The sequence below is a fragment of the Nipponia nippon genome, unplaced genomic scaffold (assembly GCF_047370975.1).
Source record: "Nipponia nippon isolate SJK-2023a ecotype South Korea unplaced genomic scaffold, ASM4737097v1 scaffold_16, whole genome shotgun sequence".
NCBI classification, from domain to species: Eukaryota; Metazoa; Chordata; class Aves; order Pelecaniformes; family Threskiornithidae; genus Nipponia; species Nipponia nippon.
Window position 1 is genome coordinate 6,228,678 of NW_028262332.1, and position 25,725 is coordinate 6,254,402.

Here is a 25,725-nt window from a genome sequence, read left to right on the forward strand (position 1 = left end):
CTGTCGGTGGTAACAATAACAGGTTTTAGTATATAAAGCAACACACGAGGATTTTCAGTCGAAGCGGTCAGAGTGAGATCACTAGTTACATGAAATGCTCCTTGAGTTGTCTACAGTCAGATCTATGAAGCGGCGTGAGCCTCCGTATGGGCTTTTGAAAGATGACGTAGGGAGCGGCAGGGTGGGTTTGTAACTTTTCTTAATTGTCTGAGAGAACAGTGAGGAGATGCATCACACACACGGAGGGGTATGTGTGTATATATATGTATGTACAATACATAGGTAGATATATATGTATATATACGTACTTATGTGGACCAGTTAGCTGTTGTTTAAAGAACAGAAATGTTCTTACTTTAGTTTGTCTATATTGAGTGTTTCAAATAAAATGTTTCCAGATTTTATGTTGTACAAGAAACATTTTATGTCTATATAGCTACATATATGCACAGGAACACATTTTTAACATTTGTATTAGACACTTGCATGCTACAGTTTGAGATGACATGGCTGTTATATGACTGCAGCCATGTTTTTCCAAAACAAGTAGATGTTAAATGTCTTTGTAAATATTCCTTTCCCATTATTTTCTGCTAGAAGTGTGCTTTTATTTATTTGTATGTATAATTTTTGTATTTTATATACATACCTGCACACACAGAGTAAGTAAACCACACATGAGTTTAAAAAAGTAGGCTTTTCTTTCATGGATCTCTTCCTACCCTGCCATTGTTTTATAATACAAACAAAATGTATTTTTTTTTTGGCTTTCAGAAAATGGATCCGAGTGGTGTAAAAGTGTTGGAAACAGCAGAAGATATCCAAGAAAGGCGTCAACAAGTTTTGGACCGTTACCACAGGTTCAAGGAACTATCTTCTCTAAGGCGCCAAAAACTTGAAGATTCCTATCGATTCCAGTTTTTCCAGCGTGATGCAGATGAGCTTGAAAAATGGATCCAAGAGAAACTGCAGATAGCATCTGATGAAAATTACAAAGACCCAAGCAATTTACAGGCAAGTCCTGCTGCCATTTTGTGTTCCTGTACTGTTAACACTAAGGGTGTACCAGGTCAACTGGGATAGACAGAACAAACGCGTAAATGTAACTTGATCCAAGAGTGGCGAAGATGGGTGCAAATACCCACAGCCTTGCAAAGTGTTCTTCAAAAGCCCGATTTCTTTGCTGATGTAATTGGAATATTTCTAATAATGGATTAGATGCTAAATGAGCATAGAAAAAGTTACACAGTGCAATGTAGTGTAAAACCAGCTTTGCTTAATCCTAGAATTTGCTGGACGCTTTGGCTTTGTAAATAATCGTGAATTAACTCTTATTGCTTCCACAAAAAAGATATTTGTAGAAAATTAACTTGTGTGGGTGGAACTAGCTGATGGATTCTCAGATGTTTGAACACTGCGGTGCACAAGAGCAAACACAGTAATGAAATAACTAAAATTGGGATGTTTCAGTCTACCCGTGAAGCATGTGGTACGGCTATGATTTCAGCTGTGCTATTTTATTGTTTGTCGGTACTGAATATGCATAAAATACACTAAAAATCTTGATGCTGGAAAATGTGCAGGAGGGCTGTGCACCAAATCTCAGTCACGTTCTTTGATGTTTTACTTGTAGGGGAAGCTGCAGAAGCACCAAGCCTTTGAAGCTGAGGTGCAGGCCAATTCAGGGGCTATCGTTAAACTGGATGAGACTGGAAATCAGATGATTAATGAAGGCCATTTTGCATCTGAAACCATTAGAGTGAGTTTTAAAACTTTTTTTTTTTCTTCTTTTTTTCCCCTCTTAACAGGCTTTTCCTTAAACACTTTGCGCAGATTGAACAGATAACTCTATATACTAAACACTTTTTAAAATTCTACAGGTATTCGATTAGTGAAATCACAAGAGAGTTTGTATTTGTAAAGCTTACAGATATTTTTCTCTCTCATGAACACCCAGCTTGTATCTTTTCTTGGATCCAGTTCTGAGGTAAATTGTCTGCCAGTGGAGTCCAGGAACTTGGACTAGAAAATCATCAGTCATTCAAAGATGTGTTGAAAGTCATAAGGCAAATGATTAATTATACTTGTGGTTCTTCCCAAAATGGCACAATATCAAGAAGCAGCAAATTCACAAGGTCTGGCATCAGGGATGTTGACCACTCCATTTTTTGCTTATATATAGCATTTTGATTTTCTGCAATAATAATTATAAGTAACACAAGCAGCCATAGCAGTAAACTTCAGACATCTAGTTTCTTGTGCTCTGGCTCAGATCAGGTCTCTAGTGACCTTTGCTTTCTGGTTAAGTTGTACAGGCCATACGTTTGAATTTCTTTGAATTTGCGTTCCATGGCTTTTTCTGTGAGCTCCAAGTACAGCGCTCTGTCTGCTCTGTTTATCCGGTAGTGAACATCCCTTAGGACAGCTGCTTCCTCAATAACAAGCAGTAAGCTTTCTTCAAATCCTTTTCCGAGATCTGCTGTTGTTTTTTTCTTTCTCTGTAAATCTCCCAATCTGTGTAATGCAATGACAAATGTATTTTTAAAATCATTGCTGCTGCACTAGGTAGGTTTACATTTGACATTATTTGAGTGATTATCAACGTTTTAAAAAGTCTGAGCAAACTGTAAATTTTAAGCAATGATTTGAGAGTTATCTTTTACTCCTTCTCCTATGTATTCTCATTTTCCTCTGGTTACGTTAGTGTTTTCTCTCTTATTCCCACACACGCGTGCGTGCGCATACCCCACCAATAAACACTTATTTTTGTTCTGCATACCAGCTTCTTCTCTAGCACTCGTTGTTAAATCTGCTGTTTCTGGGCCTCAGTTGTTTCAGTGTCGGTTATGGCTGCATTTTTCTTTCATGCAAAGAAGTCTCCTTAGAGTCGTTTAAAGCTTTTTACTTTATAAAAGGAGAGCTCTTGTGATATTTTTGTAGTGATTATCAATTTAACTGATACATTCATCATTTCATTGTTACTAAGATGGTGATTAAGGAAAGCAGGATTTTTTTTTTTTATACATTATATAATTAAAAAAACCCTAAGGAAATGATTATTTTAGAAATCTCATTGTGTTCGTATAATCTTTACCACAATTAGGGGGAAAAAAAAAAAAAAGAAAAATCGCTTTGCAGTTGGGTGATCTTAAATAATACTGTGTTTTAGCTGCGCAATATAAGTTGTTATTTGTGTTCTGTTCGGAGTCGTAATTTGCCTTTTAATGGTTCAGTCTTTCACGCCATACCGGACTGCACAGCGCCCAATAGTAACAGCTACCCAAGTTGGCTTTCACATACGAGTAGGTGAAACTTGTGGCTGTGCAGTGCAACTTCTTTTTGCAATGTCTTCTTTCTTCCTTGGTTGACAGTTTGCACTATCCTTGTGGGCAGTGAAGGAAATAGTGTGAGCTCTTTCCTCCCTTGAAACCTACCTAACTGAACTTTCTAAATGGATTAAATGGGTATCCACCCATGCTAGATGTTCAAAAGCTTCTCTAGCGTGACTTTCAAGTTTCAGATCTCGATGAGCAAAGCGTTATAGATGATGGGTGGAGCAGATACTTTCCTGTTTTGCAAGTTGTGTTTCTGTGTGGGAGTGTGGTTTTTCTTTTAATTGTCTATAAAATTTCTGGTTGCTCCCAACAGTTTTGAAAGGCAGAGTGCAGCCAGGGAGAGACTCAATGTTAAAACTAGTAATTGCTCCTAGTATTTCAGTATTATATTACTTAACAATCTTGGCTAAATATATTAACTGACTAGTGCTAAGAGAAATGGTTAAAATACTGTGAAGCGCCACAAGTTTGACTTGAAACAAAATGTGTGGTCTTAAATAAAAATAAATTCCAACATGAAGACGGGATTCGCTTATTGGGAGTCGACTTCCATGTAAAAGACTGAACGTTTGAAGGGAACAGCAGCAAATTTTTGGTCTGACTTCACACTAGCATAGAATTTAAATCAAGTTTTATCTCAAAATGTTTACCTCACAGTTATGTAAAGGTAACTATTTGATAGCTTCATTAATTAATAACAAGCGTTCAAATACTCTGTTCAGTAATTTCTAATTTTGTGTTGTTACATCACTTTACATCATTTGAAAACTAATGACTGGAGATTAAATTTTTATGAGGTTTGTCCACCTTTTGTTTAAAGTAAGGTTTAAGATGTACAACCTCGAGGGGGTAAAAAGATCTTCCGTTAAGGTCAGGAAGGGAATAAATCTGATCTTCTCTGATACAGGATTTTAGTAACAACATCCTATTGTTCTAGACTCGGCTGCAGGAGCTGCACCGACTATGGGAATTACTGTTGGAAAAGATGAGAGAGAAGGGAGTCAAATTGTTGCAAGCACAGAAGCTGGTGCAATACTTACGGGAATGTGAAGATGTCTTGGACTGGATCAATGACAAGGTATAATTGTTACCTGCCTTTACTGTGTTCTTGATGGGAAATTTGATGTGTTTGTGTGGAAATTTTCTATCAACATATAGTTGCTGGAGTTCAGGTAGTCACAGAGACCTTTTAAAGGCACCTATGTGTTTTATTTAGATTTTTCATATTGTATAAGCAGTAGGCATGCGAACTACTATTCCTCTTTTGCAGCCACAAAATAAAGGTGTTAGGCTAAGGGAGGAAGCCTGCATGTTGGAGAGCATAGTTAAACATAATCAATTCTTTCTGTGCTTTGAGGAGACCTTCATATTTCTCATAGTAATCAAATTGCAGTTTCCTATAAGGGAAATCTTAAAAGCAGATGTTTTTTATAAGTGTTCTAAATGATCTGTTATAGAAAGTAGCCAGGCTAACCGGCAAGCAGCGTGTACATAATTACTTAATGATTGGAATATCTTTAGATATACATTGTAAGGACATTTGCTGCAAGAGAACTGTTGGCTCTCGATTCTTTGAACTCTGAAGAAACAGACCACAAACCACGCTATCAAGAAAAAAAGCCACAAAATGATCACATAGGTTTTCTTAATGATGGTTTGCTATTTTGTGTCACTGTGGGTTCAGACTATAAACCCTGCATAACTGTTAATGAATATGACGGTGCGCTTTTCATAAGAAATCTTGCATCAGAAGCCTACAGCAAATGCCCATAAACAATCTAAAAATGTAAACAAATTCTAGTCACTGTGTGTAGTGTGAAATAGCATGGGCAATTACTTTGTAGTTTTAAAAGTATGCTTTTTCTGTGCATATTTTCTTTCAGTAATTTAGGTTGTTGTAATAGTGATCATCGTGCACAGAACAGAAACCTTACAATAGTAGACTTGAGCATATTCAATAATTTGAAAAATGAGTAAGAGCAAGCAAGATGAAAAAATAGTACCCTTAGGGATCTTGCATGTTTTCTGCAATAATGGAAAGATGTTGGGAGGGAGTGGAGTTTAAAGGAGGAAACGTTGTAGTTTTAAATCTGACTTTAAACACAGTGATTGTAACTGTCTTTGACCTATTCAAAATTAGGACAGTTTGCTTCCTGATTTCTAGTAGTGATTTCCCATAGGTTATACTGAAATAGAGCTGTTGGTTTTTTCCCTCAATGTACTAGGAGGCCATAGTGACCTCAGAAGAGCTTGGGCAGGACTTAGAGCACGTTGAGGTTTTGCAAAAGAAGTTTGAAGAGTTCCAGACAGACCTTGCAGCTCATGAGGAAAGAGTAAATGAAGTGAACCAGTTTGCTGGCAAACTTATCCAGGTAAACATTCACGTGTGTTGAAAATCTCTCTTGGCAAGTCTGGTATAACACAGCAAGCTTTTGTCTGCAACTTCTTCTTTTTCCCCCTGGTTTGGTAGCAGACCTTTAAGTTTTACTCTGTGTGTGCCTAGATCCTTGGCTATCTCAATCTTACATGGTCATCATTTGATTCACTTGTTCTTCTGCTGAACAGCTTGAGGAACTGCCCCAGCTGAGAATCTTCCTGAAAATGTGGAGAGCAGTGATTAGTAAGAGAAGCTGTCATATGTGGGGTTAAATGTATTTCCCTTGGACAACAAGGATTAATATATCTTCTTTTCTGGTGTGTCATCTGGGGCTTGATCAAGGATGGAGACAGGGCAGGAAGTATTGCATTCCAGGAAAAAAAAGATTCTGTTTACAGCCTTCTTCCCATTGACTAATTAGTGCATAGGGAAGCTTAAACTACTGCAAGACTACTGAATGTTTATACAGTGCGGTTTCAGGAAAACTATCAAATTGAGTGATCATCTGGAAAGTACAGTTATAAATTGATCTCTTGAAAAACAGCGGTGTTTTGAGGTTTTGTCAATGGATGTAAAATCACAGAACACGTGAAAATAAGATTTTTCCTTTGCTCGCTAGGAGCAACACCCTGAAGAGGAACTGATAAAGTCCAAACAGGATGAAGTAAATGCAAGCTGGCAGCGTCTTAAGGGGCTCGCCCTTCAGAGGCAAGGAAAACTCTTTGGGGCAGCTGAAGTTCAGCGCTTCAACAGGTATGATCTTGGCTGGATCTGCTGCAGTGATGTAATAATTCGTGTGGATGTTTAGTGATGCATTCAGCTGCATACAGTATTATGAGAAGAGCTACTGTTGTCTGTTATGTTTTTGCTTTACTCTTCCTCATGACTTGTTGAATGAGGGCCTTGTTGTTCTAGAATTACCTTAGAATAATCATTCTGATTTAGCTTTTCAACACTTGGCAGTTTTGTTCATTCTTGCTAATGGCAGTTTTGCTTCCCTTTCCTCTGAGGGCTTTTTCCCTCAGTTCTGTCCCAGATGAGCCTTAAAAGGGGTGGTGTTTTGTTGTCAGATGGATGTCAGCCCAGTTGTTCTGGGCGTCTTCGAACAGTGCCTTCCTATCCTCATCTCCATCTACAGCATTTTGAAATTTGCTGTAATTAAGTCAGAGAAGGGTCCAGAGTAGGAACCGGGTGGTGCTCAGTGGTGCTGTAGTTCCTTGTTCGCATCTGGTGACACTATCTGAATGGCCTGCCAGTATGCTTCAAGGTTTCTTGAGATTGGAAAAAGTCTAATTTTTTAGCTTTTTTTTTTTTTTTTAAAGAATGATTGTTGTTGGCTGCAGTGTTTATTAATATATATATGGGTTTGTATGCCAGTACATCTGGCATACATACAGGAAAACATCCTGCTTTCTTCCTTTTTCCATACAAGATAGACTGCTTTCAATTTGTGCTTTGTTTTGAAGGGACGTGGATGAAACAATCAGCTGGATTAAGGAGAAAGGGCAGTTGATGGCCTCAGACGATTTTGGCAGAGACTTAGCCAGTGTGCAGGCTTTATTGCGTAAGCATGAAGGCCTGGAAAGAGATCTTGCAGCTCTGGAAGATAAGGTACCCATGCATTTTACCTACAATTTAAACGAGCTAACCTGCTTATAAAAGGCTAGAAGCTTACTCACTGTTTGTGACTGGGTCTAGGTTAAGGCTCTTTGCGCAGAAGCTGACCGTTTGCAGCAGTCTCACCCAATAAATGCTTCTCAAATTCAAGTGAAACGGGAGGAGCTGATTGCCAACTGGGAACAGATCCGAACTCTGGCAGCAGAGAGGCATGCTCGCCTTAATGACTCCTACAGGTAGGAATACTATCCTGCTGAAATGACCTTTCTTCCTTACTTATGTTTGACAGAGGGCTCTTGGGAGGAGAAGGAAGGAATGTTGTTTCCAAAATTTTTGGATGATTCTGATGTTTTCCGAAGCAGTCTTGTTCACCAAATTACAATAGCTTCTTGTGGTAAAAGAAATATGATAAATAAATATTTACAGCTTTTGGTCATTATCTGGATGCGGATCAATTATGAAAATAGACACTTCCATGCTTTAGGACGTTTACTTTTTTCCTCATCTGAGTTGATACCTGCATTTCGAAGTACCTTATCTGTCTATATTCTCGTTTTGGTGGGGTTTCTTAATACACATATTACAAATCCGTTCACTGTGGAGTCCTTATGATTCTCTGTGAAGACTAAGGTATGGTATATTGTTTGAGGTGTTGTCCTAGACTAAACGAAGTACCTGTTTCTGCGATAGCTGCTTTGTTGCTGTGGGATTTGTCTTCGTCCAGTCTTGTTTCTATACTAGCCTGGTTCTCTATGAAACATAATCTGTTAGATCACTATTGAGAAGCCATACTAAAGAGAAGCTTATCCTGATACGGTGGTTAGTTTACATCCTTTCTCATTTTGTTTTTCTGCTGTTTGTTCCCTCCCATGATGCAGGATTTATGGTTGTGGAGAGCCACACAAGTCATCGTTTTTCCTTTGCCTTCCCTGTTATAATCTCTTCAGATCAATTAACAGCAAATTTAAAAGGGAAACAGAAACTGATCACTTTTACTGATAAGTGTTAAGCACATGCCAAAGACAATAACTGTAAAGGCATGCTGAAAGGAATCTGAGAATTTGTTTGCTTGTTTTAAGGCTGAGGCATGTGCAGTTGAAGCTTTCTGTCAGTTGCCCCTCCCACCCCTGTGTTACGCTTGTGACAGAAGCAGTCCTGTGGGATATCGTGAAACACTCTGCTTGAGAACTATTTGATTTCTGTTGTCTTCAACATACAGGCTTGTAGTTAGGATTATTCCTTTTACTTTCAATATAAGTTACATGCAAAACATGTATTTGAGAAATTGATTTTGAACCTAGCATTTTCCTAACTTTAAAAGGGTTCCTTTTTTGATTGAGAGCATATTTAGTTATTCAACATTCTGATTGCATTTTGGTATTGGCTACTTTTGTTTCTATCTGAGGAACAGCTTTTATGTTTGTAACCCTTTCTGTGGGGTAAGTATGGAGAAACTACGCAAGCAAATTATCCCTAACCATTTTTTCTTCTGCTTTTCTAAGGCTGCAGCGCTTTCTTGCGGACTTCCGAGACCTCACCAGCTGGGTGACTGAGATGAAGGCTCTGATAAATGCTGATGAACTTGCCAATGACGTGGCTGGAGCAGAAGCCCTTCTAGATAGACATCAGGAACATAAGGTATAATGGTTATACAGCCAAATCCAGTCAGCAACCCTCTGATTTGTATGTCTAACACAGTCTCCGAGTCAGAACTGCTGATGTTATGTCCTTAGAATTCTTTGGTCATGCAACTAACACAGTACTAGATTGCTGTCCTGATGTAATATTTTTATTTTGTTTCTTGATAGTAGATATATGCTAATAAGTATTTAAGAATGCTTATGATAATATTTTATAAAAAATAATTAGACCTGATAGCAGTCAGTTGGACTAACGACTGTTTTAGTTCTCCATCATAAGGAATTCCTGTAAGTAAGCAGAAAGAGTGCAGCTTAAAACCATCCTTTAGTTTCATTTTAACTTATGAATTTGTACTTACCTTATCTGCATTGTAAGGTAATACATTTCATTCTAGTTTTGATGTTAAGTGTAAATGTATTTAAAGATAGTTGAACGTTTATCATTCAGGTGTCCAGGCTGTTGTCTCTGTGTTATTTTCAATAGCAGTTTTCATATTCTGATGCTCTGTTCTAAGATAAATTTTGGTAACGGCTTATTCACGTCCCCTTTCATAGGGAGAAATCGATGCCCATGAAGATAGCTTCAAATCTGCTGATGAGTCTGGCCAGGCTTTGCTTGCTGCTGGGCACTATGCTTCTGATGAAGTTAAAGAAAAGGTAGGTTGAGAGCAAGAGCTCCTAGAAGAATTAAAAGTTCATTTCTTGTTAAGATCGTAAGCTGCAAAGTATCATCCCTCCAGGTTACAGGGCTTTTTTCATGTATTTAGGTAATGTGCTTTTCATTCTCAAATTGACAGCTTCTGCCTATCTGTTAGTAGGAACTATTAGGACTATTGGTGCTATCTATTAGGAACTATTAGTATATCTTTTCTCCAAAAGAAAAATGGGTTATCTGTTTATCGTAAGTTTAGGTTTGCTATCAGAAGTGTCAGTAAATATTTAATATTTCCGAATTTTGGTTTTCAAACTAATGGGCCTCTCATGAAGTCTGCATATTGAAACGTTGGTCAATCAGACAGTTCAAATACCGAAAGTGAGAGTGGGCCAAAGAGATTTCAGAGGCTGAGAGAGCAGGATGGTTTGCTGAAGAGCTTCTCTTACAAATAGATCTGCAGTCAAAAAGAGCGGTTGTCCATTAAATATTTCTGTGTAGATTTAATTTAGAAAATGAGAGGTTTCTGAGTGAAGTCAGAAGGTTGTAGCCACTGCTCAAGCTTGGTAAGCTGAGAAAAGGCTTGCCCTATATGAGGATGATGATGTCAGTAACAGGAGGATGATTCTTTACACAGGAGGTCATTTTCCGTCTGGTCTGGTGTTAACCACTTTTTTAGAGTCACAACTTGAGATGGAAATGAACCGGACTGTTAAATAAACTTATCGTATGTTCCTCTTCCCAATGCATTAGCTGACCATCCTCTCAGATGAAAGATCTGCCTTGCTAGAACTATGGGAGCTTCGCAGACAGCAGTACGAACAGTGCATGGACCTGCAGCTTTTCTACAGAGATACCGAACAAGTTGACAACTGGATGAGCAAACAAGAAGTGAGTGCATACCTGAACTCTCCAGATATGGTTGATTTTAATTTCTGGCTGGTCTTCAGTAGACTTAAACAATTGGTATTTACTAGTGGCGGTGACTGCCACTAAACATGCTCTGGTGAGCAGGGTGCTGTGTGGAGTTATTTATCTGGCTGCCCAAGCGGCTACAATGACTGTTTCCATCTAACGCTGAAACTATTAGTTGTGACAAGTTGGCTTGAGATTGCTTTTATGTGTGTTAACTCTTGTAAAATGCTGTTTGAATAAGAAGCTAAAAAGAATTATTCAGAACCTTTGGCTGTTAGAGTATATCATCCTTTACTTTTCAATAATATCATACGGTAGGAAACATCGCTGGCCATGCTTGAGTTGACTTAGAGCCAGTGGAGCATGGAAACATAAAAATGTGTTTGTTTCCTTACTTTAGGCATTTCTGCTGAATGAAGACCTTGGTGATTCTCTGGATAGTGTGGAAGCTCTTCTAAAGAAGCATGAAGACTTTGAGAAATCCCTAAGTGCCCAAGAGGAGAAAATCACAGTAAGACATTTACATTAGGTGATCACTAAATGGGCAAGAAATAAAACAAGTGAATTTGTTGACTGGGGAGGAGACACTGCTGGAGGATGACAGAGAAGGATGAGGCTTGCTCTGCAGAACAATCGACTGTTACGTGGGACCTATTATCTCTAAATTATGTGTATTGTCTCTAAAATGGAAAATGATGGAAAAGACAAGATAGGGCTCAAGTGCTGCCCCAGAGAGCTGAGCAACCCAGAGCTTGCATACCATGCCGGCACACATGTGGATGAAGATTTGTCAAAAATCTGCACTCTTCCACATGTAAGATGATGGTACAGATGAAAAAGGGTGTAACAATAGCTATCTTAATAGCTTTCTGTTAGTTCTACTGTGATAAACTTTTGAGAATTAATCTACTAAGTAAACTTGCACAAACAATTTTTATTACACCAAGTAAATGGAAAACTGTTTTCTCTTTAGGCATTAGATGAGTTTGCTACTAAATTGATTCAGAACAACCATTATGCCATGGATGATGTTGCTACGCGCAGAGATGCTGTAAGTATCTAAAATAGTTTTGGACTGTAGACTTTAAATCATGTTCTGCTCTATTATTTTAAATGGTATGACTGCAATATAGGATAAGTCAGCGGAGCTCTCCCAAAAATACAGGTACAGTGGTGGTTCTTACAAGCTTGAAGAATTTAAAAACCTTTTTTTATTTTTTTTTTTCAGCTGCTGAGCCGCCGAAATGCCCTTCATGAGAGAGCTATGTACCGCCGTGCTCAACTTGCAGATTCTTTCCACCTGCAGCAGTTTTTCCGAGACTCTGATGAGCTAAAAAGTTGGGTTAATGAAAAAATGAAAACTGCAACAGATGAGGCATACAAGGTAAACACAAAGATGAACGTTAGAGTAATTTTAAGGCAATAACAGGCTTAGTGTAATCGCTCTAATGATACGAAGCAGTATCAGCCAAAATATTGCTGATAGTAAGCAGTATTAATGGCAACAGGAGGAATTGCAATTTCTCCCGACCCCAAGGGGGATTTTCCCATCATGCTGTAATCGTGCTTATTCAGTAGCTTAAGTGTTCTGATTTCATAGGCATATTTTTGGCACCAGATCCTCTTGTGACATCTTGGCATGTATACGAATGTAGTCTAATTTTTAAAAATTCTTCAGAGACCTATAGATAGTAATTTTGGATTGAACGGTTCTTATTCTTTCTTCATCTGTAGGATCCATCAAACTTGCAAGGTAAAGTTCAGAAACATCAGGCTTTCGAAGCAGAGCTTTCCGCTAATCAGAGTCGTATTGATGCACTGGAGAAAGCTGGCCAGAAGTTGATTGATGTCAATCACTATGCATCTGATGAAGTGGCAGCTCGCATGAATGAAGTTATCAGCTTGTGGAAGAAACTTCTGGAGGCCACTGAGCTCAAAGGTATGACTTGCTCAGAAGAATATGGGCAATTCTTTTTCTAGAGAGTTTAGCCGGGAGAAGACGGGAAGTGAATTAAATGAAATGGAAAACATAAGTCATCTTTCCCTCTTTTCCTTTTGCCACTCTGTCTCTGTCAGGTATAAAACTGCGTGAAGCCAATCAACAGCAGCAGTTTAATCGCAATGTGGAAGACATTGAGCTGTGGCTGTATGAAGTAGAGGGACACTTGGCTTCTGATGATTATGGAAAAGATCTTACTAGTGTTCAGAATCTTCAGAAGAAACATGCCCTGCTAGAGGCAGATGTTACTGCCCATCAGGTAAGGGAAATAATTTTTCTTCCTGCCCTTTCAGATCTGCTCACTCAAAAGCATTCACTCTGGAGACCTGAGCAGGTCTGCATTTTCATAATTTTTTGTAGCTTTGGGCTTTACAATTTTATTTATCAGAAATAATTTTGAACTGAAACGTAGATTGTATGTCTTCCTGTCTTTGACAAGATAGCTTCTTGAAAAAGTAAAATGATTCCATACTGTGACCTGCTGCCAGCACAGCGTTGTTTTGTGCTGTGAATACCAACTTAAAAAGATGTGCTGTGCTGTGCTTTGTGTAGGAACTAATTCCCCTTAGAATCTCCATATGCTAACAGCTTATTCTTGTTCAGTTTGTTTTCATATAGCTCTAAGAAACGGGAGGTGAGGGAGAACAGATCAGTTTTAAAATATAGAACTTCACAGCAAACTGTTCCTACGTTGCAAACGATCTTTAGGGGAATTAAATGCACAGCAAGAAAATCAACAGGATCTGGTTCCCACAACTGGAATTATCAGTCATTAAGAATTGATGACTGGTTCATCTAGAGTAGCACATCTGTAAAGTTAATGTAATTTCAAAAATATTTTCTTTATTTTATGAAATTGACAGATTAAAACCATTTACATTTACATAATGTGTTGAATATTATCCAGGACATAATTATTACCAGAATTCTTGCACTGGCAGCGTGCAGCTTAGATTCTCTTCTGTCACAACATAACTTATTAGCTAAGACCAGAAAACACTCTTCAAATGTTTTCAGTCACTGCAGCCTTCCCACAGAGATTCTGACATAATGCTATTGCTGAATTTATTTTAGGATCGTATAGATGGCATTACCATCCAGGCACGCCAGTTCCAAGATGCTGGGCACTTTGATGCTGACAATATCAAGAAGAAACAAGAAGCTTTAGTAGCTCGTTATGAAGCTCTAAAGGATCCTATGGTAGCTCGCAAGCAGAAACTTGCAGATTCTCTTCGCCTGCAGCAGCTTTTCCGTGACATCGAGGATGAAGAGACCTGGATTAGGGAAAAAGAACCTATTGCAGCTTCGACAAACCGAGGTTGGTCCATCCTGATATCTCCAGGATTTAGATGTCAGAATTGCTCTGTTATTACTTGTCTTTTTGTGGACTATTCCCTGGAAATTTCTGAAATGTTTATTGTAATTACCATTGCCTGGAGTTACATATTTGCCATCTCCCATGGTTCTTTAACTGTTACGTTACTTCTACAATTCCAATGGGTGGCTTAGTTTTCATAGTGCTCTGTCTTCATTGTGGTAGTACTTATTCTGCACGTTTGTCTAGCACTGGTTGCAGCTTCCTTGAAATTTTTATTTAGTCTAATGACTCTGAATTAGCTGATGAACTATTTTATATCTTTCAGGCAAGGACTTAATTGGTGTCCAGAATCTGCTAAAGAAGCACCAGGCTTTGCAGGCAGAAATTGCAGGCCATGAGCCCCGCATTAAAGCAGTCACACAGAAAGGAAATGCTATGGTGGAAGAGGGTACGTCTCAATGTTTTTTTTAACACTTCCTCTTTCAGAAATCCAAGTCTTTGTGCTGGACTTTGTTCTCTGGCCCTGTACAATTAAGAATCACTGACTGTTTTTATCCAGGCAATAGACAGGTATCTGCTAGCAGGATGAATTTCTGGTCATTCTTTCGCCTGAAAATAAAAATAGATTCCTTGATGGGAACTGTCACCATTTTCACGGGTGTTCATCTGCTCTTGACAAAGGCCTGTGAGCCCTGTATTCAGCAGCTTTGTGCCTATGATATTTAGTCTCCATTTTTAAATCTATTAAAGGCTTGTATCTAAGATACATAATCATCATGTGAGAGATGATCCTCCACAAAGACAGTAAGGATCATTCCTGCTTTTAAATAAGTATGTATCTTTATTTCTGACTGGGTGTTCTTAATACCACAATACTAAAAAAAATTTCCCTGATTCCAGGATTCAGAATACAGGTCTGAAATAATACTTGTCTGTTGTCAAAACTCTGCCGCTGGAAAGAGATGACCTTTCCTGTTTCATCGTTGAGAGGAAATGTTATGATGTGTCTTGTTTTGTTCTTTGTGATTCAAATATTCCTAGTCCAGTTTGATTGACAGGTACAGTGTTTTCCAGTCTGAGGCAAAAGGACAAGCTGAGTTGTGCTTTTATTGTTCCAGTCAGAATAGGCTACACAGGTTTAAACGGGTCCAATTTCTGCGACTTCCAAGAAGTACAAGTAATCTTTCAGTGTGCATTATTTATGTCTCCTTAAGCCCTTCAGTTCCCTCTTTTTGTTTCCTAGGACATTTTGCAGCTGAGGATGTGAAAATCAAATTGAACGAGCTAAACCAAAAATGGGACTCTCTGAAAGCTAAAGCATCTCAGCGTCGACAAGACCTAGAGGATTCCCTGCAGGCTCAGCAGTACTTTGCTGATGCTAATGAGGCAGAATCCTGGATGAGGGAAAAGGAGCCCATTGTAGGCAGTACAGACTATGGAAAAGATGAAGACTCTGCTGAGGTATTTGAGATTGTTGTTTGAATTAGTTTCGCGTAAACACAGCGAGGATTTGTCCAGTGGAAAAAAAGTAAGGAGCTTTGCTAATTTCAGGATTCTTAAGAGAAAAGGCAGAAGATTCTTGTATCAAGCTGAATTTTGTCTCAGAGTCAAAGGATGACAGTTTGTCCTGTGTCTTAGTTACTGCACGTGAAATTTTGCTGTTCAGTATATTAAACCAGTTGTGAGGAAACTTAAAATTTGCATTCACTCTTTTATAATTTTTTTAAAGTATAATGAGACTAGTATCAGCAAATTCCTCATGTGATGTTGCGTTTCAGGATGAGTCTGGTTTTCAGTAGTTCATTGGTCTGTAAGTAATTTTTGTCTAGAGTGTTTTACTAGTATCGTTCTGCGGTCAAACACTACATCCCAGACACTGCTGACTGACATTTCATCAAAATGAAGTGCAGTTTAAAGGCATACTTTCAAACTCAACACTGTTTCCAGAGTGATACGTGGTATTCCTGGTCAGAACAAAAGAACGTGTCTGAGATAAGGTAGAGAAAAAGCACAGTAAGCATTTGGACTGCTATCTAGCCTGTGAATAAATAGAAGTAGGTATTCTCATGAGAGTCACAAGACTGGCAGCTCTGAAAAACCCACATTCCCTCTGTATGGAGCCAAAGTACATATTTTAAGCAGAGTAGTATTTGTAAAATGGCTAGGTGTACATGTTGTTTTTATCATTCGCTTTCAGGCTCTTCTGAAGAAGCACGAAGCTTTGATGTCTGATCTTTCTGCTTACGGCAGTAGCATACAGGCGTTAAGGGAACAGGCCCAGTCATGCAGGGTAAGGAAAGATGCTAATTATGTTGCTAAAATTCTTGGGTCAGCAGAAGGTAAAGACAAAGCTTAATAACAGTTTTTAGTTTTGAGAGCTTACTGCAGACTGTACTTGATTTTGTCAAAAACTCTGTGGTCTGTTTTTATAATCATAACAGGCAGCTGTGTTGCATTGGAAGAAAAAAGTATAATGTGGTGGTTTTCAAGGGTTAAGCCCAGACAGTACCTAAAATAAGTCTATCTGCATTACATTTACTTCAACAAGAATCATTTTAAGGCACCACAGTAGCTTTAACTAAGGCTGAAGTATTTTTTAGGACAACTACATTGGTTGTAATACACACGGAATAACTCATTTTTCTTGCGCTCCTTCTTTGTTTAGCAACAAGTTGCTCCCACAGATGATGAAACTGGAAAAGAGCTTGTTCTGGCGCTCTATGATTACCAAGAGAAGAGTCCCCGGGAGGTGACTATGAAAAAGGGAGATATCCTCACCTTACTCAACAGCACCAACAAGGTATGCTCTTGCTGTCTGGTTTGCTGAGCTGCTTGGCTTGCTTGGTGGTGTGTGCTCTGCGGAGTGTTTTTGGCTTTGGTTTTTTTGAATAAGAACGTTCAAAGAAGTTAAAGAATTTGCACATTTAGTCCATGTTCCCATTCAGCACTTTAGCATACCTCTTCAGCTCGTTCTCATGACTCCTCTATGGCTGCCAACTTTTCTAAGTCAGATAAACAACATAGGCTATAGGGCATGTGTCTGTGAGAAAACTTATTTCCCTACTGTTGAGGAATTTTTGACCAAACACAAGGGGAGACATGGAAGCAAGACCTAGATGTCTTCAAGGGACAGTTTGTTTGAAGTGATCTCCATAAAAAGAGCAAACTGTTGGGAGCGTCGCTCATTTTCTTGTGTTAATAGAAGCCTCTAATTTGCAGCTTTCGGTTGCTCAGCATACTTTATGCTTGGTGCTTGCCTCACAGTGGTTGCTTTTTTTTTTTTCCCCTTCCCTTTCTAGGACTGGTGGAAGGTTGAAGTTAATGACCGTCAGGGCTTTGTACCAGCTGCCTATGTGAAAAAACTAGATCCTGCCCAGTCTGCATCCCGAGAGAATCTCCTGGAAGAGCAAGGCAGCATAGCATTGCGACAGGAGCAAATTGACAATCAGTAAGATCTAACTGATGAGATACAACACCCATCCAGCATTTGCTGGCTTGGCCTTTGCCTCGCGTATGCCAGAAGTTTACACTGATGCCTCTTACACTAGGGAGTAATTAATTGGAGCAAAAAAAGGCGCTCCTTTACTGGGGGCACCATATTGAGTTGTTTTATTCTTACTCTAGATTTTCTTGTTGCTTTTCCCATTTTTTAACTGTAAAACTCACGACCCTAGAGCTCAACTTGCTGTCCGACTTCAGTATTTTATGTGTTCCTGTTGTTGTTGTACCTAACAATTTAAACTTGTTTGTGAGTTATATCTGTCCTAAGCAGCTCTTGTATTTGTAGTTGTCACTTCTTAATGTGTGATCTGTTTTTGAAAAGCTTTCTTAAATTTGGTTACATAAAGTACAGTACCCTCCCTATATAGGGCTGCCTCTGGAGGTAACCTCCTTAGGAGCTGTGACTACTTTGGTGCTAGCTCATTACTTTTTTTTCCTGAAATGCGGTGCCATTATTTGTTGCCATTACATGGGCTAAACCATGCCTCTCTCCTTTTTTTTTTTTTTTTTTTTTTCCTTTTAGAAGAGGAACATGCCATTGCAAATAGAGAAAACTGTACGGCTGCTTGGTAATGGCCTCCTAAAGCACATGGTAGTTGTAGATTAGTTCACGCAAGGGCTGTGGGTGATAGCTGTGAGCTACTGGCTCATCTTATCAAGCCACTTGGAAGCCAAAGCTGAAAGTTTTGTGCATGCTCCCATCTGTTTGCACAGCTATGCTGTCATTCTACGTGAGAATTTCTTCCCACTCAGTTGTTTTGAGTCACCAGTTATTACAGTGACATACAATAATTACTAGCTTTAGCTCTAGAATTTAAAAAAAAAAAAAAAAGAAATAAAAATAAAAAGCTTGTACCAGTGAGAAGAAAGGATGCTGGAAAATTGTGAGGCATTGTTCAGGATTTTAATAATGTGTAACTTTCTCTATGGGTTTGCATGCTGCTTTTAAGAACTAGAACAGGGGTGCCTTATTTTAGAGCCAAGGAGAGGAGACCACCCTTTAGTTTACAAACACATGGCACAATGATCAGGAAATGAGGAGACCTTATAGAGAGAGTTCAACTGTACTGCTGAGGTTTCCTTATGTGAATTGTACTCCTGGTCTGATTTGCTTCGTTTGCTTCTGAATGACACCTAATTTTCTCCATTTAAATGTGAACTCTTAACCATCTCCTACCACAGACAACCCATGGATGGAGCTGCTGCTTTCATTATTTTTGTTAATCTGACTAATTTTTTGCATGCATTTGCTGTGCTCCCTCTGTCTGTGCAGGACTCTCATAACTAAGGAAGTCGGCAGTGTATCTCTGCGTATGAAACAGGTCGAAGAACTGTGAGTAGGATTAGCCCTTTCTAAACCATGCTGTCTCCATACTGTCACTGTTCGTTCTCCCTTTGTTTCTTTCTTTGGGAAAGCTGCTCCAAAGAGACATGAAGGAAGCAATTTCTGCCATGTGAATTATTTTAGCTTAGATGAGTGTCGTGGTATGTGTTTCATGTGTTCTTTATAGCCAGCCAGCCAGCCAGCTGCTTATCTTGTTGGTCACCTGTGTGCTGCTAAATTGGTTGATGACGTTATTTTCCCTCATGCTGGTTTTGCTTACCAAATGAGGCTGTAGTGATATCTAGACTGTTTTCTTTAAAAAGCATATCTTGCATTTTCTGAGGTACAGATAGAAATACTAGTTTGTTTATATAAATATGTATATACACCAAGTATTACATCACATATGAATACCTTGGAGTTTGGGAAGGGTGGGATTGTCATAGTTAAAGTAACATTCAAGCTGGGTAGTCAAAAAGCATTAGTTTATAGGATTTTTTTTTTTTTAAATTATAACATTAGTGTGGTTTTCAAACTTGTATTCAAATCTCCTGGAAAAAATACCAGGTTTGTATTATGTTCTTGAAAGTTGCTGGGAGATCCAAAATAATAGTGTTCATGGGCTGTGCCTGACTGTCTTTTCATAGAGAATGTATTTCTTGAGAATCAAAAGTGAAAGTATTATGTTAATCTCTGAAGTGTTGCAAAGCAGCTTTGAGGGAAGGTCTGCTTCTAAAGGAATTTTGCCCCAGATCCTCTATGAGCTTCACAAGCACTTAAAACCTAAAAATGTATGCTGAGGCAAACATCTGCAGTTGGGGCAGGCTTCAAAACAGTGTTTTCCTCAAGTCAGGGTAGAATGTTTCCATTGAAAAATAATGTGAAAGATTCTTAGTTCCTTTCTATTCAGCCTTAAACCAGGACAGACAGGAAACCACGAAGTCTCTGCTTCCATGGAAAGACTTGATTATCAATGTGATGTATAGGCATTACAGCCCAGGGTATCAAGGATTTTCTTCAACAGACTGTGTCACCTCTGAGTTATTGGTTAGGAAAATGCTACACCGCTGACTCTTCAAGCTGGGACTTGTAATTGCTCAGTATTTGCTTGTGTGCTCCAAGGTGGGAAATGAAAACATTGTAAGGTTACCCTTTCCCCGTTGGAGGCCCCTGCAGGTCTCTCAGCAGTGTCTTACAGTATTTGATTTAATAGCATCAAAATGGATATCCTCATGGCTTAATAATGAGAATCAGTTGCTGCTGTTGATCACTGCAGTAGACCAATATGCAGTCTGATTCAGGGTATAAAAAAATCCATCCAGATGCAGCTAGAATACCTCATCTTTCGGAAGACTTAAAATAGGGTAACAGTAAGAATGAGTGTTAATGGTGTGGCTTTTCTGAATGCAGGTTCTTTAAAAACAGGCATTAGGCATTGCTGAAGAGATCTGTAATTCAGTGTCAGTGACTGTGAAACTTCTGTTGGCTTTTTTCAGCCATAGCTTGGGAAAGGTCTTGTGGGATCGTCTGTGTCTAGTTCGTTACCAGGAATCAAATAGGAGACATCAGTTTTCTTGTGGCTTTAAATAAATGGCTGGTCTTTTGAGGTTTATTTGCTTGTTCAAACCAATTTAAACATTTTAGAGGTTTTACTTTGCACTTATTCTAATGTAAATGAGGAGTAATTTCACTGATGTTGTTGGGAATTCCACAGATAGAAAAACAGTGTATGTGAAAGGAGTTTCATGGATTTCCCAGTTGAATATAGCTGCATTATCAAAGAAATAATACCTCTTTTTAAACATTCAGCAGATTTTGGCACTGAATAATAGCTAGGTAAGACATTTGTGTCCAATAGCTGGGAGGCTAGTGGATTTTAATAGTCTGATGGCAAACTTGATGTACTATAGGAAAATACTTCTCAGAAAGTAAGACCCTATGGAGTCATTCCTGCACTGCAATGCTGCTGTAGCTTAAGAGCCTGCCCTGACCTAAGCTGTGATTTGGGTTTGCTTTTGCCCAATGAAGTGTTGCATGTGGGAGATCTCATTTTGGTGTGCATATCCACGTAGAGGAGAAACGTGTACAGTTGACATTTACCTAATCACGTGCAAGTAGATCATTCTGTAGGAGAACAGTGTGTAGACTGCAGGGATTTCCCACATCTTTGGTGATACCAGTACTTGGTAAATTACTGTGACTCTGCTCAGTTCAATCTGACTGCCCTCTGCTTTCCCTTTCTGCTTGTTGCAGGTATCACTCTCTCCTGGAGCTGGGAGAAAAACGTAAAGGCATGCTAGAAAAAAGCTGCAAAAAATTCATGCTTTTCCGTGAAGCTAATGAGCTTCAGCAGTGGATCAATGAGAAGGAAGCTGCACTCACAAATGAGGAAGTGGGTGCTGATCTGGAGCAGGTGGAGGTGCTACAGAAGAAATTTGATGATTTTCAGAAGGTATGTTGTAATGCTGCATAATGGGTGTGTTGGTTTTGGTCTCTCCCCTCAGGCTTTCTGGTCAGATGTCTGTGATAATTTTTCATAGCTGAGCATAGTTGAGAAGGAAAGATAGCTTTGATTGGAAATGAAAAGGTATATATGCATTTTTTTAAATTTTATTTTGTGAGGATAGAGAGAATCCCACATTCAAAAGTCTTCAGTTTGGTTGCAGCCTCCAGGTTGCTACATGGTTCCCAGCTCCCAGAGATCCGAAACTCTCTTTCAACACATTCAAATATAGAACCTGCCAAGCTTTGGAGGAATTCTGTGTAAAGCATAACCTTCAGTTAAGCTATTCCTCTTCCTTTTTATTGAAAGGAAAGATGCGTTTTAGTTCCATTAGTAGAGTGTTTCCTAAGATATGAAAAAATAATTATCTGCTTCAAAATGCTGGTAGCCTTTCATTTTTATTTTTTCTCCCAATTTTTGCAACACTAGTTTATTTTTTTTTTCTTTGCATGAGGTGTGAAAGAATTGCTTGGGCAGATACGTTTATTCTGTCTACTTTGGTAAGATACTGAGCACTGAAATGCAAAGATGCCTGACTTTATACATTGGAAAAGACAGCGATTCGACAGTTCTGTGGTCATTATCATGCTTACAGCTTGAAAGTTGACTAACAAACAATTTGAGCCAACCTAGTACTGTAGGTGAGAAGATGATAGCAGTTACTGGATTTGGGTTCTTTAAAAACAAGCTGATGGCTGAAATGAAAATGTGTCACCTATTAAATTTTAAGTGCAAGTTCTTCACTAATACTTTTTTAACCAGGTCCCCTTTCTGCTTTATAGAGAGCTCTCTGTCAGTCTGTTTGGTTGGAAGCATATGAGTGTCTTAGTAAAATTACTTTTTAAGCTGGCCTTTTAGCTTATTCCTGTAGTAATATGGATGATAGCTTTTGATCTTCATGTTGGTAATGTTGTATACCTGACAGCTTAGAAGTGTATTCCATTCCTGATTGTTAATTAACTTTTTGTATGGAAAGCTCTGATAGTGCGTTTCTGTATTCCACGGATGGCTGGCGCTGGCAGCTGGGGTTTCTTGGCATAGACTCTCATGCATTGTATATTCACTCGTAACTGTGAAAGTCAAGTGTGCTGAATTCCTGCTGTTTACAAACCGTGTACTTTTTGTGATGTGCCAACTTGTTCCACATGTTTTGCTTGCGTGAATGTTAATGCTGTGATATTTTACTGTTCTGTGCAGGATTTAAAAGCTAACGAGTCACGTCTGAAAGACATAAACAAGGTTGCGAATGACCTGGAGTCAGAAGGGTTGATGGCAGATGAAGTGCAAGCAGTACAGCAACAGGTCCACGTTTTTTCTAACTTAGTCTAATCCTCTTGAGAGGCGAAGGACTTTCTTCCTTTCTTTTGTCTGTTGTCTTCCGCTTTGTGTCTTCCGCTTGCTAGAATCGCAAGATTCTAGCTGTTCATTTTTGCTCTCTGGCCTGATAATACTGGTATTCTAACCAGAGATACTTAATGCCTGTTCTGTAGTGTGGCAATCACAAGGGTACCCTTTGAATTGTTTCTCTTTAAATAGTGCTATAGCAAATGGCACCGTCTAGAGCTGTTTTCTTTTTTTAGGAATGGAAAGTCTTTAAAATAGTGTTAAAAGTCATGGAGAATCCATGCATTAGCTTTACTTCATATAAATTTGAAATTCAGCCTTCATTTCTTTGCAGGAAAAATGATGAGGAATGCTAGGGGAAAAGAGAAATAAAATAGAGCTCAGCTTACAGTAGGAGGGATTTTGTGGGTTTTCTGGTTTTGTTTTTTTGTTTTAGTAACATACCTGTGGGTTTTCTTTGGTTTTTGGTTTTTTTCCCAAGCTTTTCACATACTTGTGCTGTTTCTGTAGCTAATTCTGTCTGGTGCCAACAGAGTATTGAAGTTTATTTTCTGAGCTTGAAGATGTTGTGTTGCAGTAGATGGTTGAGTAGTCAAACTCCCATTTCTGCTACATGTGTAGGCTGTGCGAGCACTGTTTGGCTTAATGACATGCTGGTAACCAATTTGTAGAAGGAGGGAAGCATATCTCCTGCTATCTTCCCTTTCTCAAAAACAGTAAAAGCTTTCTTTCTGTTAGAAAATAACAAGTTGTTTGTTTGTCCTTTTCCTTTGCAGGAAGTCTATGGTATGATGCCCAGGGTAAGTGTTAATTTCTGAGATAATGCGGCAATTATAACAGGTTTGGGATGTACAAGTAGAAGTTCAGCCATAATTGTAGTCCATTTCCGTGAAGGAACTCAATAATGACTTTGAATGGACATAAAAAGATTATCTTCTCTTTGATCCATTTATTTCCGGAGTATCTTACCCCACACCACAAATCAGTGCAGAGCAGGGTAACCCAAAATGGCGCAAATACTTGTAAAAATGTGTGCACTCTGTTAAAGGATTGAACATGGAGAACGTTCAAAAATTTTTTTTTTTTTTTATATTCTGATAGTTTTAGATTTTGCTTCCTATTTAAAGCTATTTCTTCACATTTTCAAACAGGATGAAACTGATTCTAAGACAGCCTCTCCTTGGAAGGTACGTGTCACTACTTAGTAGCACACAACAGGAAAGTAAAACAAAAACTACAGCACATCATCTTCTTTAGACCATACACCTTCTCACATGCCCTTTTTTCTTTTTATCTCCCCCCCCACTGTTTCTTTTTAAAGACTGTTGAGAAAGTGATTTTAATGGTGTCCTAGTCTCAGCAAGTGTTTGGATTGGTATTGATTTAGGGTTCGTGACTTTCATTTCACTTTGCTTGTTTAACTTCAACAAGCACGTTACAAAAATTTGTTGAGCATTCGGCAGGAATTCGCCTTTGTACTTACATATTGAGAGAATCTGTATGTAAAGATGTCGTATAGGTACTGCTCTTTGTTTTAAAAATAAAAGCCATCTAGGCAAAGTGAAGTAACTATGTCAGCTCTCTATTTGCAGCTATGATTATGAGAATAGCTGAGATAGGTTTCCAACAGAATTGCTCTAGCCGTAGAAATTGCTGACAGTCTGGTTTTTACCTCTCTGCTGCAAAACTCCGTTTTGTTTTGAGCTTGTACTGTAAGGCTGATTCCAGTTTTTATACCAATGTTTTTTGGTCTTACATGGCCACTAGGTGCGAAATAGTCCCTGTTCACTTGCATGAGTTCTTTTTTTTATGTAGTCAGCAGAAAGAAATGTTTTTATTCCTGAAAATCAAAGCCATTTATGTCAATATTCCTTTAGTAAGGAATATGTTGTATGTGTATAGCAGTATCTTTTTCTTCCATTATCCATCTCTAGCTCATTTTCTACAATAGTTAAAGAAGCCTTTCTCCATTCATTAGTAGCTTACAATGGAGTAGCTGTCACCTGCTGATGCACAAAAATATCTTTAATATTTTTTACATTATCCAACATTGTGCTTTTCTCTAGTATTTCATTCCCATGTTTCATGTCTTGCATCCACCCTCTTAGGCTTAAAGCTGCTTGTACATCTTTTAAGTTGTGTGAATGTGGGAAAACCAGATAAGTATACAGTATTTTGACAGTATTGTAGAAAATGCAGCCATGTCAACAAGAATTGCTGTGGTGTTTTGTTTTGGTTTTGTTGTTTGGGGGTGTTTTTTGCACAGACTGTGCACATGTACGTTGAATCCTAAGAGTCTCGTAGTAACTTAGCAAACTGTAAGTTCTTCTCTGTGTATATCTGCAAAGGGGTGAACTTGCAAGTAACCCATCGTTGTCAGAAAAGTAGATTGCCTGTTGGAGGGAATTGGTTGTCATTTCTATAATTAGCCTTCAGCAATTTTGATGATGTTCTAGAAATATCTGAATTAACCGCTAAGCTGATTTTGCCAAAAACTCAGCCAAGAGTTAAACCATTTAGGTGATTATTTGTTCTGTCCCCATGACTAGGGGTTTGGTTTTGTTTGGGTTTTTTTTTAATTTGCTTATTGAATGTTGACTTTACATTTTCTTTTTTCTGTCCTTATTAAGACTGCTATTGTTTGTTTCAATTTACACTAACATGGTAGTACTCACTTGTAAATTTCTAACTATTCTTGCTCTGATCTATAATACATTGGGTATTGCAACTAATTATTCTTTGTTGCTTTTGTAATTTACTTGCGTTGATTTTCTTATTGTTTGCTTCTCTCTTTCATCTGAAATAACAGTGTATTCAAAACACTGTTCTAAAGAAGTATATGAAAATTAAAGAATTCAACAGTTTTCACTGAAACCTTTAAAATCTGGGATGTTTCTCTATGCCTGCATTGTGCAGAGTTGTATTTTACAAGGTCTGTATTTTTGACCTGGGCCAAGTCATTATGGATTTTTAAGGACGTGGGGTTTGTTTTTTTTTCAGTCTGATTTTTGGTGCCGATTGGTTAGAGTTGACTTTAATGCTACATGTTTTTTATTATTTCTGCCTTTTCATACAGTCTGCACGTTTGATGGTACACACAGTGGCAACCTTTACCTCAATTAAGGTAAGAATACAACTTTTTCTGAGCTATTTTAAAAGCTGAGAACGTTGTTTCACCTTCCCTTTCCATAGTCTTTGTC

At 38.5% G+C, this 25,725-nt stretch overlaps 1 protein-coding gene across 17 annotated transcripts in view; it reads left to right on the forward strand.

The window, feature by feature from the left end:
* SPTAN1 (spectrin alpha, non-erythrocytic 1) overlaps nt 1-25,725 on the forward strand; it is a 52,979-nt gene that overhangs the window by 8,002 nt on the left and 19,252 nt on the right. For 8 of the 17 annotated variants that reach the window (XM_087752579.1, XM_087752580.1, XM_087752577.1 and 5 more), the window contains exons 2-28: nt 775-1,014; nt 1,634-1,759; nt 4,273-4,413; nt 5,561-5,707; nt 6,332-6,465; nt 7,179-7,323; nt 7,411-7,565; nt 8,832-8,967; nt 9,525-9,626; nt 10,375-10,512; nt 10,937-11,047; nt 11,510-11,587; nt 11,765-11,920; nt 12,271-12,475; nt 12,613-12,794; nt 13,610-13,853; nt 14,179-14,301; nt 15,097-15,314; nt 16,051-16,143; nt 16,519-16,653; nt 17,153-17,301; nt 18,628-18,687; nt 20,932-21,130; nt 22,379-22,483; nt 23,302-23,325; nt 23,677-23,712; nt 25,602-25,649. In XM_087752579.1, coding sequence (XP_087608705.1) covers nt 778-1,014; nt 1,634-1,759; nt 4,273-4,413; nt 5,561-5,707; nt 6,332-6,465; nt 7,179-7,323; nt 7,411-7,565; nt 8,832-8,967; nt 9,525-9,626; nt 10,375-10,512; nt 10,937-11,047; nt 11,510-11,587; nt 11,765-11,920; nt 12,271-12,475; nt 12,613-12,794; nt 13,610-13,853; nt 14,179-14,301; nt 15,097-15,314; nt 16,051-16,143; nt 16,519-16,653; nt 17,153-17,301; nt 18,628-18,687; nt 20,932-21,130; nt 22,379-22,483; nt 23,302-23,325; nt 23,677-23,712; nt 25,602-25,649 — 3,627 coding nt within the window. In that variant the 5' untranslated portion in view covers nt 775-777. Of the gene's footprint in view, nt 1-774; nt 1,015-1,633; nt 1,760-4,272; nt 4,414-5,560; nt 5,708-6,331; nt 6,466-7,178; nt 7,324-7,410; nt 7,566-8,831; nt 8,968-9,524; nt 9,627-10,374; nt 10,513-10,936; nt 11,048-11,120; nt 11,351-11,509; nt 11,588-11,764; nt 11,921-12,270; nt 12,476-12,612; nt 12,795-13,609; nt 13,854-14,178; nt 14,302-15,096; nt 15,315-16,050; nt 16,144-16,518; nt 16,654-17,152; nt 17,302-18,627; nt 18,688-20,931; nt 21,131-22,378; nt 22,484-23,301; nt 23,326-23,676; nt 23,713-25,601; nt 25,650-25,725 lie in introns of those variants that run through there. The other 9 variants (XM_087752582.1, XM_009476927.2, XM_087752589.1 and 6 more) reach the window with 4 other exon arrangements.